Genomic DNA, 16,261 nt, shown 5'->3' with positions numbered 1-16,261 from the left:
CCAGCCCTCATAGTGGTAAACAAATGACATCACGAGCACACAATGAGAGTTGCCATGGCAACGGCTCTACAATTCTATTTCCTGGATACCCTGTGGGGTCTCGCTCTCTCTCTCTGCCAGTCTGATCCACCTGCTTTTCACCCCATCAGCAGTGGAGTCATGGGGAGGTCACCAGGAAAAATGAACTGTCTTCACAGAAATGCAATGGCCTCTCCACACACTGCCAAGCACACGGCCTGCAGCCACTCAAGTTTGCTCGCTCTGCTGTCTGGGAAGTCATTTCTCCTCCCTCCCTCTCTTGCTTTCTCCTCTTCCTCCTCATCTTAAGATTTTGAAACGGACATTTTGCGAAACCCTTTAGTGGTCTGTGCTGGGCTCATGCGTTTTGCGACTTGTAGACTTCAGTGAAGCGGTTTTGTGAAATGCACACGTAGAGATATCCGTATGTTCCCTCCGCCCTTCTGCTCTGGAGGCGGCCAGCGCTGTCCCTGCCGGTGACACGGTCTGGAGAGGGGAAAGTGGCGCCGCAGGACGTGGGGTCAGAGGTCAGCACGGAGGGCAGGGGGGGGGAGGGCCGTGGCCTTCCACATTCTGCCCCCCCCCGTGTGAGGAAATGCTCCCAGGGCAGAACAGGAGTGAGAACAGATTGCACTGCGCTGCGGACGGTCAGACCTCGGTCATTCCTGTGGCCTGTGAGGGCCTTGTGGTGCACCGAGCCAGCGTCTGCATGCCAGCCTTGTGCACCAGTTCCTCCTGCAGCCTGACCTCCACCCGGCTTCAGGGCCGGAATCTGGGGGCTGCTGTGAAACCTTGAGTTTTCACACCTAACGGTCTCAGGTTTCCTCGGTTTAAAGATGTACAGGGATAAAAATCACGATCCGAAATGATGCGTCACCTTGCTTAGTCATTTTTTGCTGTGTGTTTTTCAGATCAGTGGGTCCCACTCTTATCCAGCATCTACATTTCCTAACAAAGATAGTGTGTGCTGCTGGATATTAAATAAACATATTGAATAATGCTGCATTTTTGTTTTCTGCGTCCATTATTTATTTTTTTAGAGCAGTTTATCATCGCCGAAGCAAGGCTGTGCTGGAAAAGTAAACTCATAGGCACGAGTGAATTATTCTTTTTATTACAAGTTAATTAACTTTTTGATTTCAGACTCGGTTTATGAATCTCAATAAACAACGCTGTCCAGATCTGTAGGCCCGTTTCTTCCGCCAGCCCCAGAAGAAAACTACTATTTTTGTCAGAAATGACAAAACCGTTTGATCTCAGCCTGAAGTGAAACATGTTTCTGCTTTGCCAAAAGAGACAAGCAAGGGGAAAGAAAGGGGAAAGGAGAGACAGGAGGGAGGTAGCCGAAGGAGGGGGCTGCTCGGAGTGCATCAATTTTAAACGCAACCGTTTTCTCTTACAACATGTACTCTGTTTGAACTCGCAATTTTTCCGCTTTGGAAAAAAAAACGGCGAGAGACGGAGAGAGAGAGAGACTCCAGCTCTGCACGCTTGAAAGTCCTGTTCTGCGTTTGGCATGGCCGTGATTTAGAAGTATATTAAAATGGCGATGTTGATAATCAAAAAGACCTTTCTCGGGGAGAATTTAAGAAACGCTGCACAGATGGGCTGAGCAGATAAATAAAAATTTCCGTCACACCAGTTGGAAATTACGTTTCGACGCCCCCAGGGGAGTCTGCTTTTCTCTCTCTTTTTCCTCCCCTCCACTGTTTTTTTTTTTTTATTGCTCTTGAAGTGCAGAGGTGCAGAGCGCTGGTCTTTTCTCCCTTCTGGAGAAGTCAATATCGAGCCGTCGTCTGTGTGCCGTGCTGCCCCAGAGCCAGTGAGCTCGGGCTGAGGACTATTTCTCTGCCGGCTCCCCCTGACTTATTTCCAAAATCGAGTTAACAGGTCTTCTCCTGTCGTCTCGCCGCAGTCATCTCTTTCGGAAAACAATTTGCTCCTCTTCTTTTTATTTGCCCATCCTCTCTTACGGCTCCCATTGCTCTCAGCATTCCCTTTCATTTTTTCATTGATCGATTGGTTATCCGGTAGATTTATTGATCGCGTTTCTGCAAAGCTTCCCCCCGTTGTCAGAAAGCAATTTCAAAAGTTTTAAACGCGGAAAAGAAAAAGCTAAGCGAAGTGTGCCTTCCTCCACTTCAGGATGTTAAAGACCTCGAGAAACTCAGATTTTCTTAAGCAGATTTGCGCGCCTTTCCAGGAAAAGAGCACAGTGGCAACAAAGAGGCCTGGTGGGAGCCGGAATGTCAGACTTCTTTGCTGTGTAAATATTGAGAGGTTGAGAAAGGCCAAGTGTCTTAAATGTTGTTTTGGTGACTTTACCAGAAATTTGAAAAACAGCGCAGCAGATTGTGCACAGCAGTAATAAGCATTGCTGGGCGCCGTGCAGATGTTCGGTGTGCACATACGCTTGCACGGGGCTCTGAATCCGCTTGTGTTCAGTGGGGGCAGCTGCTGGTTGTCGTGCCCAGGGGTGGTTTGCGAACCTGTCGCCCTGTGCGCTCAGGGCCCGGAGTGGGGCCCTACTCTGGCGGTCTCAGCAAGGGCGCAAGTCTCTGCTCCCGCTGAGCAACTTTCGCTTGGCGGTTTTGTCGGGCGCGCAGGTCGGTCGCCTTCCGTGGAGCTGACCCGGCCACAGCGCCACCGTGGGGAGAGGCAGCGGGAGCGCGGACAGGGCCTGAGGCGCCGGTCGGTCGCGAATATCTCCTGTAGCTTCCAGGACCGTTCATCCTCCTCGAGTCCCCGGCTTTTATCTGTTCCCTGGCTGATTTATTTATCCCCCCCCCCTCCAACACACACACACACACACACACACACACACACACACACAGTTCAATTTGTTGAATCTAATTACCTGCGTGTGTGTGTGTGCGTGTGCGCGCAAGATGGAGCACTCTTGCCGCGCGGCTGTGGAACACGCCCCTCCAAGATGTTTCTCGAGAGTGCGGCTGAAAAAAGGGGACGCAGGCAAAGTCAGAGCCGGCGGGGGGTCAGCCCCTTCCTGCTGCCAGTAAAGAACCGGCAGTCCAGAGCCTTGACCCTTCGCGAGAGCAGGCGGAGGCGGAGGGTGAGCAAACCAGATCCGCATGCCAGCCCCCGGAGCCCACGAGGGGATGAAGCGATGAACAGACACTGCTTAGGTACAGATTTTGTTTCCTTCTCCTCACCTGGACCCTAATCCTGCTGCTCTGGGGCCGGTGCTGTAGTGGAGCTACAGTAGATGGAGCAGGTAAATGAAAAAGGCCACACTCCTACTTCCTGTGGGACGGGCAGTTTAGCACAGCCAGTCAAGCTGCGTACCAGCGTGGGTTTGGGAGGATGACAGGAGAAAACCCTCATGGACTCAAGGGGACATGCAAGCTCCACACAGAAGGACCCACAATCACAGGACCTTGGAGCCATGAGGCAGTTAGCATTACTGCCACCTAGCAGGCCTAAGTTCCAACAGCAGCGTTCCTCGGGCTTCGATCTGCTTCTCAGTCTCCCATCTGAAGGAAAGAGAACTATTTGCGGTTTTGTTTTTTAATTTCATGCAATCCAGCCTTGCATTTCGGCATCTGAAGTTTTAGAAGATGCCCGATTTATGAGTTGCTCAATTCATGAGTGCAGTACCTCTGTTCTCGGCGGCTGCTTTCTTCCCATGTGGAGCTGTCACAAGTCATTCAGCCCTGTGCTCTTCACCCTCCTGGCTGTGCTCTGCTGCTTAAGATACAGTCTGCTTCTGATCAGTGTCCCAATCTGGGATTCCAGAATACCGTCACAGGCCAAAAGTCCATCGCAGAGGGGGAGCTCACAGTCTCGAGCAATCCCGTGCCCTCTCTGCCAAAAACGGGATTTAAAATAGATAAGGATGGATTGACCAGGATCCAGCAAATCTGCTTGCCATTACTGGTAAAGCAAAAGTCACCGCTGGTTACCATTAGACAAATCAGTGTGGAGATGGGCTGGGAATCTTCACCATTGCATTGCTTTAACATCTGGTATTGTGATACAGAGTGTAGGAGGGGCTGTTTAAAGTGCAGTGAAACACAATGTTATAGATGTGAGCTGAACAGTTCAGTTTTTTATCAGTTTTATTAAAATTGGTAAACATGGTGAGGATTTTTTATTTTCTGTTTGAAAGTTGTCGCTGTTTTCTGTACAGGTCTGTCTTTGGCAGACAGACATGACCCCATTCCTAGGACAAAAATCATAGAAAAACATACAAAACAGTTCAATTGCTGAATGGCTTCCTCTCATATTTAACCATTCTTGCCTTCTTAGGGGTCTGACAACTGAAATTCACTGCTGTCCGTGGATCTCTCGGTGACCAAGGTGCATGACACTGGACTGATGCAGCCGCTGTTAAAGGTCGCTGTTGAAATGCCCTTTCCCAGGGAGCCTCACTCATCCCGCCACTGAAAAATAAACTGGCCAACGCCCAACTGACCTCTATGATGTCAGCACACAAATATTCAAGAAGAACTTTTATTTGCCATTTGCAAAGCATTCTTCTAAATTTTGGGTACAATTCATATCAATCAATATTCAATATTTCCCAAACAGGAAATTGCTTTGAGACTGCAGTGAATTCTTCCTACAGAACACCCATGTTTACCCATCAAGTGTGCAAGGTTGCTGCCCGAACATAAAAACTGGCCCAGATTACACTATTACCTGCTGTTCCTTAAAAGCCAAACCTCAGCACTTCCTGCGGTCTCTGTGAATGAGCCCTGTCCATTTCCAGCATTAATAAACCCGATCAGGCAGTTTCCCCAGAATAAAGCTATTTAAATACCTAATTCTGTGTAAATGTCTCTGCAACTCCAAAAACACTGCTAGAAATGTGGGGACATGCCTCCATGCCTGTTATAATATGTTTCTGATTCTCTTCACAGCAAATATTTTAACAGGTAGTACTTACTGATTTACATTTATACGTTGTATACCGTAACAATTTTTATTTATTTCTTCTGGCATTATGCACTCAGCCCACGTCTTAAATGGCATTCCTGAGCTCAGCCTGCTGCATTCTGACATGCATCATGGTACTGGAGACGTATTCTGTCTTTTATAAACAGTGATGAATGTTTGGAAAGCACTAATAACCGCAATAAGCAATCATAAACAAATAACTCTGTGATTGATCGGCCTCTCCTGGTCGTGCGTCAAATGTCCATTGATCTGGCATGGTCGGGAGCTGATTAATTGTGCTCTTAAAATGAACGAGCTTCATTAGAAGTGGCCTGCAGTGTGAGTACTGTGAAGGGGGACCAGTTCGCTGTTCTGCTTTACGCTGTGATATCAGCAGAGATACAGGCCAGGCCCTTTGTATTTACAGAGCATTGGTAATAATCGATCATCCGTCAATCTTTTGTCCGGAACGACCTGCAGACAAGGGCAGCAGGGTGTCACAATGGTTGGCATAGCTGCCTCTCAGCACCAGGGCTCTAGGTTCAGTTCCAGGCCTGGGGTGCTGTCTGTGTGGAGTTTGTATGTTCTCTCTGTGTTCGCTAAGGTTCCTCCGGGTGCTCCAGTTTCATCCCACAGTCCAAAAACTTGTTGGAAGTTGAATAGGCTTGTCTGTGCCTTTGCGATGGACTGGCGTCCAGGGCGTACCCCACCATGTGCCGGGGACATGACTCTCGACCCAGCGGGCAGAGGGGCAGAGACAGGAGATTCAGCCTCGTACCCAGCCCAAAGCCCTGGGGGCTTCACTGAAGAGCACAGCCGCTGGCACTGGGGCCTCGGAGAACTAGGAACGTCAATCAGGCAAATCTCTTCCATCTGAAACTAGACGGCTCTCGTTACTTCTCAGCGTCCCGGCGGGGGGCGAGAGTTTCCAGAGCGGAGAGAGCTCTGTTGAAGGAGCCTTCGGGCCCGGGCGTCACGGGTTCGAGCCTGGGCCACCCCGCAGGGGGAGTCCCGGTCGCGGCCGGCCGAGCTCGGCCCGGGGGCAGGATGGGAGCGGCCTGGACTCTCGCGGCGTCGCCTTCAGCCCGTGGAGGGGGCGCAGCCAAACTAAGTGGCGACTCTCTAAATTTTGGGGGGAAAAAAGGAGCATTGCGGGACCCCCGCCCCCCAACCCCCACCCCAAACAGCTCTCGCGTCGGCCAGGCTCGGCAGGATGAAAGTTGCGAGGCCCTTTAAGTAGTAAAAGTTGCAACAGCTGAACTCCTGCGAGTGTGCCCGCCTGGTGCTCCCAGACTCCCGAGCACCCATAAAGCAGATTGCCTCCCCGCGCAGCCCGGGGAGACCCCCAGCTGCCAGGGGAAGGTGTTTACTCGCTCCAGCCCCAGAAACCGAGGCGCGCGGCAGCCGCCTGATAAATAACGAATGAACGAGTTGGCCGGGTGCCTGGCTGAATTAGCTCCCTTCCTTATTTTTAATAGTTTAATAAAAATTACCATAATTAACTAACATCTGTACGATTTCGGAGTGGGTGCAATTTGGCACCCTGAAATGAGGATTTAAATATTATTACTGCAAGTTTAATGTTGATTTAATTCATTCTGGCACCGCGGTCTGAACTCGGAAGGTTCATCTGCGATGGCCTTCAGCAGGGTCTGGATTCGGCGTCTCCAGCCTCAGTTTTATGGGCAGTGAAGGGCCGCTCGTAATTCTTTTACAATGCTAATCATTTTTTTTCCACAAGACTTGGATATTCAGTAGCTTGCTGGTTTTGGTTTTGGCTGTCAGGTTCAGGGCAGGCCTGTGTTGTGGCATTGCTATGCACAGGTGGGAGTGTTCAGGCAGAGCCGGAGACTCCTGGCCTGTGTGAAACTGTGTCAGGGATTGTTTTTGCATTTTTAAATCTTGTGTTTTCCACACACACAAGTAACTGAGATTTCAACTAACCATGCTGGATACCAAATTGGTTTCTAGATGTTGAGTGTGTCGTCCTGTTGACTTGAACGGACTAAACACAAAGGCACACGAACGTGCTGAAATTGTCTCCTGGTTCCGGGGAGTGTTAAATGGAGGTTGCCAGGAGTTGCAGGGTGGAGCCAGGGGCGTCAAAATTGGGTAAAACTAATCGCAACCTCCTTGGGGTGTTGAAGATTAAAGCCCCCGTCCCACCAGAGCTGGGCTGCCGAATTGCATTTGTGTGTTGGTTAAGAATATGTGGTCACAAGTGTTACCAGCACCCCAACTTCATTGCATCACGGGTGATCTTTTTAAAGTCGCAGACTTGTGCGGTATAGCAGTTTGAGCTTTTCTGTATGGCTGATTTGTATTATGTGTGAATCTGGGGGTCCAGCTATTGTATACTCACACCCCTACTTTTCACCGCTGCTGAGCTCTCAGTTACTTAATTGGCCCTCTAATGGAACTAATTGTTTTACATAAATATGTAAATATCATTCTGCAACTCACAACTGGCAGCCCACTGGAGCTCAGCAGGTGTGAGCCTGGTCAGTACCTGGATGGGGAGACTCCTGGTATTAGTGGGACCAGTAGGGGGCGCTCACCCTGCAGTCTGTGTGGGTCCTAATGCCCCAGTATAGTGACGGGGACACTATACTGTAAACAGGCGCCGTCCTTTGGATGAGACATAAGACCAAGGTACTGACTCTCTGTGGTCCTTACCTGGAAATTTCATCTAATTTGTGATGTAAATTGGAGTTTTTGCACGTTACTGGGTAGATTTTACTTTCATTGTAGTTTGAAATGAGCTCTTCAGTGCTGATTCTTTCTAACCCCGAAATATGAAAGTAGTGTTCCAGTTCCCCCTTTAAATTGTGTTTTTTTTTTATTTAAATCAGGCCTCAATATATGAATGAATTTTTGGGGTAATTTGAAATCTCCTGTGTCCTCTGAGGGGTCAAAGGTCGGCGCTGAGGGCTGGGCCCCTGTGCCCTCCAGCACACCTGTCCTGCCCGACACCGCAGCCTGAGATCTCTCCCCAGATGCGCGTCCTCTTGTTTCTCCTGTGTGCCATAAATTTTAACGTCCCACCACCGCCACTGATTTATTTGATAAAATAGTCTGCTAATAAAAAGGAAGAAGGGGCTCAGATGACGTGTAAAATATGGTGCTAATTAGACAGGCGTCCGGAGGTTCAGAGGATCTTAACCAAGCAGGTGCTCTCCGTCAGATGCTCACTCTGCTGCAAATCTTTCTGACTCGTCTCAGAAAGTGTCTGGGGTCCCTTAGCGCCCTTTGCTCTTTGAAACTGTTCAGTGGGATTTTATGCCATCTTTGTGCTCATTGGGAGATTATTGTGGGTCCAAATCCTGCTGTGTATTCAGTTCACCTCGCTAGCACTTTGATGCGATTTTATCGTGGCGCATTGAGCTGTGCATTTGCAGTATAGGAATGTGAGGAATGCTGCTCGAGTCCCTGCGCAGCCCAGGAATGACTGGAGGCTCTGTGTTTTTGTTCCAGGAGTACAACATCCACGGATGGTGGGTGGGAGAGCTGAACGGCTTCATTGGGATCGTCCCGAAGGATTTCCTCCAGCCCGCTTACATTCTGTGAACTCTGTGAGTTTCCGAGTGCACACACTGCCCGAGACACACTGTTGGACTGTGCTGTAACAGACATTGCCCCACTACACTGTACTGCGTGGCACTGTGCATTGTTATGCATTCTCGATCATTTAAATTAAATCGATTCATTAAATCAATAGACATTTTGAAGTTTTTTAATTTTAGATCAGCTTCAGTGTTCTAAAAACTCAAGTATTTGCGATTGGCGTTCGGATATACAGTTTTGTTTAAACATGCTGAAGTACAGTATACAAAAGTGAGAATACCTGACCCCCCAGAAAGAACACGCGCACTCGTGTGGAGAACGCGCAGACTCCCCACAGAAGAAGCTACCCGACTCAATTTGTGTTTGAAACACAGTTGTAAGCTTTTTTTAATTCCATGGTGTTCCCAGGCCTGCTTCCTAATGACACCCCCCGTGCAGTCGTCTGGCCCTGCAGTGAGGTGTGCTTCAGCACTGTCCTGCTTAGGGTCTGTACTGAACTCTGCACTCGGGTCGTGCTCCACTTTGCTCCACTTCTTACTACATTCTGCCATGCTGGGAGGAGCAGGTAGCCCCTCCACACACACCCCACCCCACCCCGGACCTTGTGCAGTGTCCTCGCTGGGTCCACTGGCCCAGCAAGAGCCCCAGCAGCCTGTGTGAAGGTGCCAGCGTCAGTGATGGGGCTTCCAGCCACTGCTGTGGAGGGGAGAACTGTGATTCAGCTCAGTTTTGTTCCGTTTTCTCATTTCACTGGTTACATCACCGTCCTTGTTGATGGTACAGTGTTTAATCAAATATAATAAAGCAAAACTCCTGGCACAGTGCTGAGTGCATAAACTTTAATTTCCTTTTTACAGTTCAGTCTCTTCAGGGACTTAAATTTATTACCACCTCTCCTAACACTGTGCTGTAATTCACGGCATCCCTTGCTGTACTTTTTAGACAGTTGTTTTTCTTTTAAAATTGAAATTTAAGCAATGACATAGGAAATTTAGATATCCGAGATGAAAAACACTTCAGTGTTGCGTAACTACACAGAGTCTTAAAAACAAGCTATGCAGCTCTGAATTTGGAGAGACAAGTGTTGTGTAGTTTTCAGGATAAAAATGAAGAAGCACGAGTAATGAAGAACATAATCTTTACTGAAGAGCTTGGCTCTCACATTCCTTTCTGCTTCCTTCCTGTTCTCTCTAAATCCCATCTGTATTCCCAGCAGCCTTCCCTAGTTGGTTCTGAAGCAAATCACACACGGAAGTGGACACCACATATCCCCTTCTCATAAAAGAATTTCTCTTGTTGCACAGAACTGAAAATAAGCAATGCTAGCCACTTCAGCACAAATCTCCTGGGGAGTACTGTATGTCAGCGTCCATCCAGTTAATTGCATATGAATCAAACATTATTTGAATGAAGCATAACCCAGTGTTGCAACAGCATTGCGCAATATAGACCAGCATTAACTTTGTCATCTTTCAAGTGGTCGGTCACTCTGAATACAGTTCTCTGCCTTAGCTCAAGTGACAAAGTCTTTCAGACAAGCTGTTTGTCTTCTAGTGCGCTGGCTGTTGGTTCTGAAGCAAATCACATTCCAAGTGAACACAACAAAAAAATCTTGATGCCATGTGGAGATTTTGCGAGCGAAAGGAGGGAGGGAGTTTTATTTCGTATAGATCTCTATTCAGCTGAGCTCTTCACTCTCACTCCAGGGAGACCTCCAAGTTCATGCTGCATTCGCGAGCAATTCACCCCTTTAATAATAACACTGTTTATAACACTGATAATAACAATGTTTTGTTTTTATTTTTTTTAAAACGAATTGAATGAAGAGTTATAAAACCTTTGGGCAAAAGTGTCTACAACCTGTTAACCTCAAAGGATGCTAAAAAAACATCTCTGTTAATTTGTAACCGAGGCGTAAGAGGCGTCTTACTGAAGCAGGGCGGTTTCTATATGACGGAACCGGCGGCACAGCCCGACTCAGCGGTGTGAACTCCACCTGCTGGTGAAAAGCGGAACTGCGGTTGATTTAGTGGGAATCCGGTGCAACAACGTCTAATTAGTTCAACTAATAATTACACTCCGTGCTCTTCATCCCTTTCTACCATCATCCAGATTAATATAACAGCTGGGTGCCAGATTCACCACGCATGTGAAAACATTACCTTTTGAACTGCTGTAATGGTATATTGATTTTTAACACACTGAAACTAGAAAACAGCTGCTTTTTTTTATAATGTAGCTGAATATCAATTGCATGCACAACGTCGTCGATTGCGTTCGTGTCTTTGTTAAATGCTGCTTCTCAGAAAGGGGGCAAAACTGTGCTTTCTAGGAAATTGATTCATATATTTTGTGTTTCTGTTAAGTTTGGTAAAGTAGTTTAAGATATTTTGCAAAAAAAATGATCAGACAAATACTGTATGTAAACATTTACTGAGAATTCTATTACTGTGAAGAAAAGTAATACAAAACACATGATCAAAATACTGTACATGGTTTATAAAATCTTATGTCTAAAAATCCTGGCTTTACTTGGCAGCACAAGGCATGAACATGCAGGTATCATGTTTCTAAAGAGCAAAGTGCAGGGGTGTCTCTGTGCTTCACGTTGAAATAAAACAGTTTAAAACTTAACAAGACTGAAGAGCGATGTTTTTGCTCCCCAAAGAATTTCTTCACTCATTTCTTTCTTCTTTGTTTCAGGTCTGAACGGCACTGCGCTAAAACCACAGAGCTCGACTCACTTTATTCTGCACTGAAAGACAACCTGAGATAGTTCTAAGGATGTAAAACATCAATAAAAGCACTTCATTTGTACAGATCTCTGGTGAGCTGGGAATCGTGATGAAGCGTGCATCGTTTTTCCTTACTCCTGAATTTGAGCTTTTGTGTTGAGGGTGTCTGTAAAGAGGCCCTGTCCCTCTTCTGTCTCAGACCATCAGTGTCTCCTGTTTGCTGTTCTCGTCCACACCAGTGCAGGGGACATCACATGACAGTTCACCTGGAGCTGTCTTGTGGTCTGTCTTGTGCTGATTTTGCTGGACACACACAGGGGCTTGTCAAATGCTAAACAGACTTACCAATGGGAGTCCCATCATCTGGGAATCGGGGGACCTTAACTGAAACACTGGTGTCTCTGTTGCACAAAGACAGCACAGTAACCGATCAGTGCCGTGGCCTTGAGGTGGAAATGAAGAAAAGTTCCACTGATAGTCTTTTTTACGAAGCTGTCGGTGTCCTCATTATCCAGTAATTGGATTACTGTGAAAATGCCATACCGAATTTCAGAAAGATGTCAAAAGTAATACAAATGTAAACATTCAGCAACTTATACTTTGAAATTGATGTAAGGGATGTTAGTAGGTAGGTAGGAATAACAGACTTTAGAAAGAGTTTAAGGAATTTTTTTAGATTTTATTCAGCTTACTGAATCATTTTAAATATTCATCTTTTGGATCCACCCTTTTTACAGCACATATAGGGTGTTTTATTTTAAGATGTGCTCTAATTATTTTTCACTGATTGTGGGGTTGTTTCTTTTGGATATAGTCTTTTTTGGGCAGAAATGGATTATATTCCACGCTTTGTCTTGGCATTTCTGAAGTTTAAACCATCCAGAGATCAGTTTAAATATTGTATACTGTCTGGGCATACATTCAAATTTCTATTATGCATTTCTGAACGGTTTTTTTGAAAGTAAAACTTTGAGTCCATCTTTCTGACCAGCGTTTTGCGTGGTTTCACACTTCTGACCAACATATTTGAATTTGTCATTCCCAGTTCTTTAACGGTGCATCAGAATGTTATAATCATATGTAATCATCATATGATTATTTTGTTTTTGGCAGGTTTTTGTAATGTAAAACAGAGAGAAGCAAGAGCAATCGTGGCGTTTTGTAAAATATTCTGACTGACTTGTGATGCAGCAAAAGTAAAAATTGTAATTGTTTGGTTTATACAGTAGTACGCGACAGAGTTCGTCACTTTGCTAAGCCGACACTCTACTCAGAAAACAAACCGCCGTCTTCTGTGCTGCCACCTGCCGGCAGCCTGTGGTAATGGTTTTATCCATTGCTGATATTTTAGGGGTATTTGCTCCTGTGTGCTATGTATATTTAATATCCTGCATAAGACTTTTAGGATATCGGCAAGCCAACGATATTTTTCCTTTGTCTGACGTTGTGTTGCACTAACTGCGCTGAAAGATATTCTGTGTAATTCAATTGGGGATTTTTCGATCTGGACAAAAATCTTATACGAATATATGCACAACTTCGGTATCATGCGCAGTATTTAATTGCATTATGTAACAATTTATATTTACAGTGTCAGTACCGGTTTAAATTATTTAGTGAAATATAAAATATCTCTAGCCACAAGGTGGCAGGGTTGTTCCATACTCTGCAATCTTTAGCCGGCTCGTTTCAGATGGATTTAGGTGCGTTTGTACGTTAGCTTCTAAAAGATATTCCATTCCTGTGTATCATATGTAGTTTGCATGTTTGAACTGGGAAGGTCTAGGAATGGGAAGGGAGGAAATTTGTGCATAATGAGACACTAGGCTAATGAAACTCTAGCAGGACATTAATTACTTCATTTTGGATTCAGCTGGCAAAACTGCAGTTTACTTTCATTGTCCATCATAAATAGATCAACACTATCAATTTATCCAGAGGTAAACTGGAAACATATGGTATAAACACTTAAGCATGTAGTAACCATAGAGTTGACACATGAGGGTCCAGAGTTTACTAATTGCAAGCTAAACAAATTACAGAGTGTAAATTGGAAACCTGCAAAATGTGCTTCCCCACAAAAGAATTAGGCTTAGAGACTGCTGAGGTCCCTCCCCGGTCTGCAGGAGAGCAGGAGGCTGTGGACGAGGACCTGAACAAGGTATGCCCTGTCCCTTCCTACGTGCCTGTAAGACTGAAACGGGGGGTTGGGGTGCGTCTCTAAAGGTGGCACCAGGGTTACAGGCAAAGGTCTTGACCGTTGCAGGGTGCAGCCATGTGCTTAGACACGCAAAGTTACAAATATTCCCCGTAGTTTTTTTCCGTGAAGCATTAGTTGAGTTCAAGGAGTTTTTCATACCATCAGCATGTTGTATGTGACCAAGGCATGGAGTTTTCAAAAAGTTCCACCCTGCCTGTCTCCGTCTCTAAGACTCAAACATCAGTCTGAGTACTTTGTGTGCCTCTGTGTGAAGTGTGCATGTCATCCCCCCGTCTGTCTGGCTGGGTTTTATTCAAGCACACCAGTTCTCCACCACCTCCCAGAGAGAGGCTGCTGAGGTCTGATCGGCTCATTGGCATTTACTGATTGGATATGGCTTGAAACGGTGTATCCCTGGTGCACACACTGCATGGCTACTGCAAAAACAATGCCGTTTTGGTTCATGTGAAATGAATGTTATTGTTCTTCACAGTGGATTAACTTTCTGAACATAGAAACGCTTTTTGGTGATGTATACAGTATATGCAGCAATGACAGCACGAATAGTATATTCTGTAAGTGTGGTTACTGAGAAATTCAAACGTCTGAGGTCAGTGGTTTTGCAAGCCTGAGCCCCGATTTGAGAGAATGCAGGTAAAATATTGTGCTCATTTACAGCGAAGAGTCCAGTTTAGGTGTAGTGAATTCATTTGTCTTCGGTATTGGGGAGCAGAAGACAGTGTCATGATTTCATTGCACCTGACATAATCATTATCAAGGTCCAGAAACACACTAGCTAATCATTCTGGCTTTAGTGTGTAATATAAACTGCAGTTTTTAGTACTGTTTGTTTTCATGGCCCAGTACTGACACCCTTAAGCAGGGTTTCAGTGGTAGGTAACATTCTTTACTTGTTAAGGTGCTGTAACCTTTAACCCCAGGTACCCTGATTGAGTTTTAACATGGCAAATTGTTACCGGGCCCACAGAGCCCCTGAGCCCCTGCAGAATGACAGGTCTTGGAACACATTTCAGAGCGGCTAAGGTTGGGCCTTGTGTAGAAGGAGATGGTCTCTGAATGCTGTTGCCAAAATGAACAGCCATAGAAAGGCTTCCTGAACTCATGGGACTGAGGCCAGCGGGGGTCTCCGATTCCAAGCCCTCGCTGCCAGCCTGATTCCAGTGTGGAGTGACTTTTGGCACAATGCTCAGATCTGGAAAACAGAGGCCACCAATGGAACGGGTCTATGAAACCACAGACTCGCCAGAAACCATTTTGCTGCAGCACGTGGACAGAGGGTCTAGGAGCTTTGTGACTGGCGTCCCCACAGGGTGTTGTTCTAGACCCTGGTAAACTAACAGGGAAAAGGTTCACATATAAAATATTAACCACAGCGTTGTTTTCCTACGGGGTCTTGGAGCTGAATGGCACGTAAAAATGGCAGCTCTACCTCCACCTTGCCTTCTCTTCCAGCCCTTTGCCCCCCCCACCACCCCGCTCTCTCTCTCTCTCGCTTCACCACTCGTCCTCACTCGCAGCCTCCATCAGCCCAGATCGGGGAGCTAATTAGGAGTCCGGAGAAGCAGCCCCAGCGGTCTGAGTGAGTAATGGGGTAATTAGCTCAATCAGGTGGGAGAGACAGAAGATAGATTTTATTATCTCCCACTGATTGCTCTCTGAGAATTTCCGCTAGAAAGTATTTTTCCATGATTTGCCTCAGGAGATCCTGTCTTTCTCTTCCTTCTCCTCCCCCCCCCCCCACCTCCTCACTCCCATACAGAAGCTTTTCTCAGCTGCGGTTTCTCGGCTGTGGTTTCTTCACAATCACCTGTTTACCTCTGACTCCTGCTGCTTCATCAGGCCTCCAAACAGCACGAGGAAGGGGACTCCAGACTTTACAGAGACCCAGAAACTCTGCTGATATGCTGCCCTTCAGGGCCAGAGTTAGATCACACTGATCTAGGTCATTGTAGGCCCTTACTCCTTCCCATTAATGCCATTTTGGATTTTAAATGCTTAGAATTTACGGCAGGCTGTGACGTCTGCTCGCCTTTAATCGTTAATCTCTTGTCCAATTCATCATCTCATCCCCAGGACCCTTCTTAGTAGAGGTACTCAGAAAAGAGCAGAGGTGTCATCAGATGTTAGCTGACGTGGAGAGCATACTGGCACATTATGGCTGCTGTTGCATCATCCAGGTGGGGCAACACACTGTTGGTGGCAGAGGGGATCCCCATGACCTGTAAAGCACTTTGGGTGGAGTGTTGAGAAAAGTGATTGGGACTGTTGTTGTTGTTTCCATACTGGGACAAGCGAGCTGGGAACTCAGAAAGCATGGACTGCACATCACAACAAAGGGAATCTCAGCCAATGCCAGCAGGGAAAATAACTCGAGTTAAACAATACACCCATCCCAATACCATCCACATATTCCCCATCTTGGAGAGATGTGCTGGAATTCCGCTGCTAAAATCCATTTATAAAAACGAAAAACATGATCATTTCACTATTCTTATTTTAAGTTGTGCCGCTTTAATTTCACAGTAGCTACAAACTACAAAAAACTTTACAGAAACCCTTGACAGATCCAGTTGCCCAGTAGGCAAACTGGGCAGAGCCTCCCCTGAACACTGGGCAGGGTGCCCGTGGAGAGAGGCAGGCTTGGGGAGTTATTTTGAGTTGAGATGCCAAGAAGCCACAGAATTCTGGGTTACTTTATCACTTTTAATTACAAGGCACATAATTAATCATCTCATGAACAACCACAGAAACCTGCTCAGATGTGAAATTTACGAAAACCCAAGAGTGGAGTCTGACACACATGAAGATCCTTCCGTTTCATATCGTG

At 46.4% G+C, this 16,261-nt stretch overlaps 1 protein-coding gene across 3 annotated transcripts in view; it reads left to right on the top strand.

The window, feature by feature from the left end:
- The window catches only part of skap1 (src kinase associated phosphoprotein 1), a 161,109-nt gene extending 149,809 nt beyond the window's left edge, over positions 1 to 11,300 (top strand). For all 3 annotated transcript variants that reach the window (XM_069185748.1, XM_069185746.1, XM_069185749.1), the window contains 2 exons: positions 8,389 to 8,486; positions 11,182 to 11,300. In XM_069185748.1, coding sequence (XP_069041849.1) covers positions 8,389 to 8,481 — 93 coding nt within the window. In that variant the 3' untranslated portion in view covers positions 8,482 to 8,486; positions 11,182 to 11,300. The remainder of the gene's footprint in view (positions 1 to 8,388; positions 8,487 to 11,181) is intronic.
- The last annotated feature ends 4,961 nt before the right edge of the window (positions 11,301 to 16,261 follow it).

Source organism: Lepisosteus oculatus, chromosome 28, assembly GCF_040954835.1.
Source record: "Lepisosteus oculatus isolate fLepOcu1 chromosome 28, fLepOcu1.hap2, whole genome shotgun sequence".
NCBI classification, from domain to species: Eukaryota; Metazoa; Chordata; class Actinopteri; order Semionotiformes; family Lepisosteidae; genus Lepisosteus; species Lepisosteus oculatus.
Note: the sequence above shows the minus strand (reverse complement) of the source record. Positions and strands in the feature narration are given on the sequence as shown.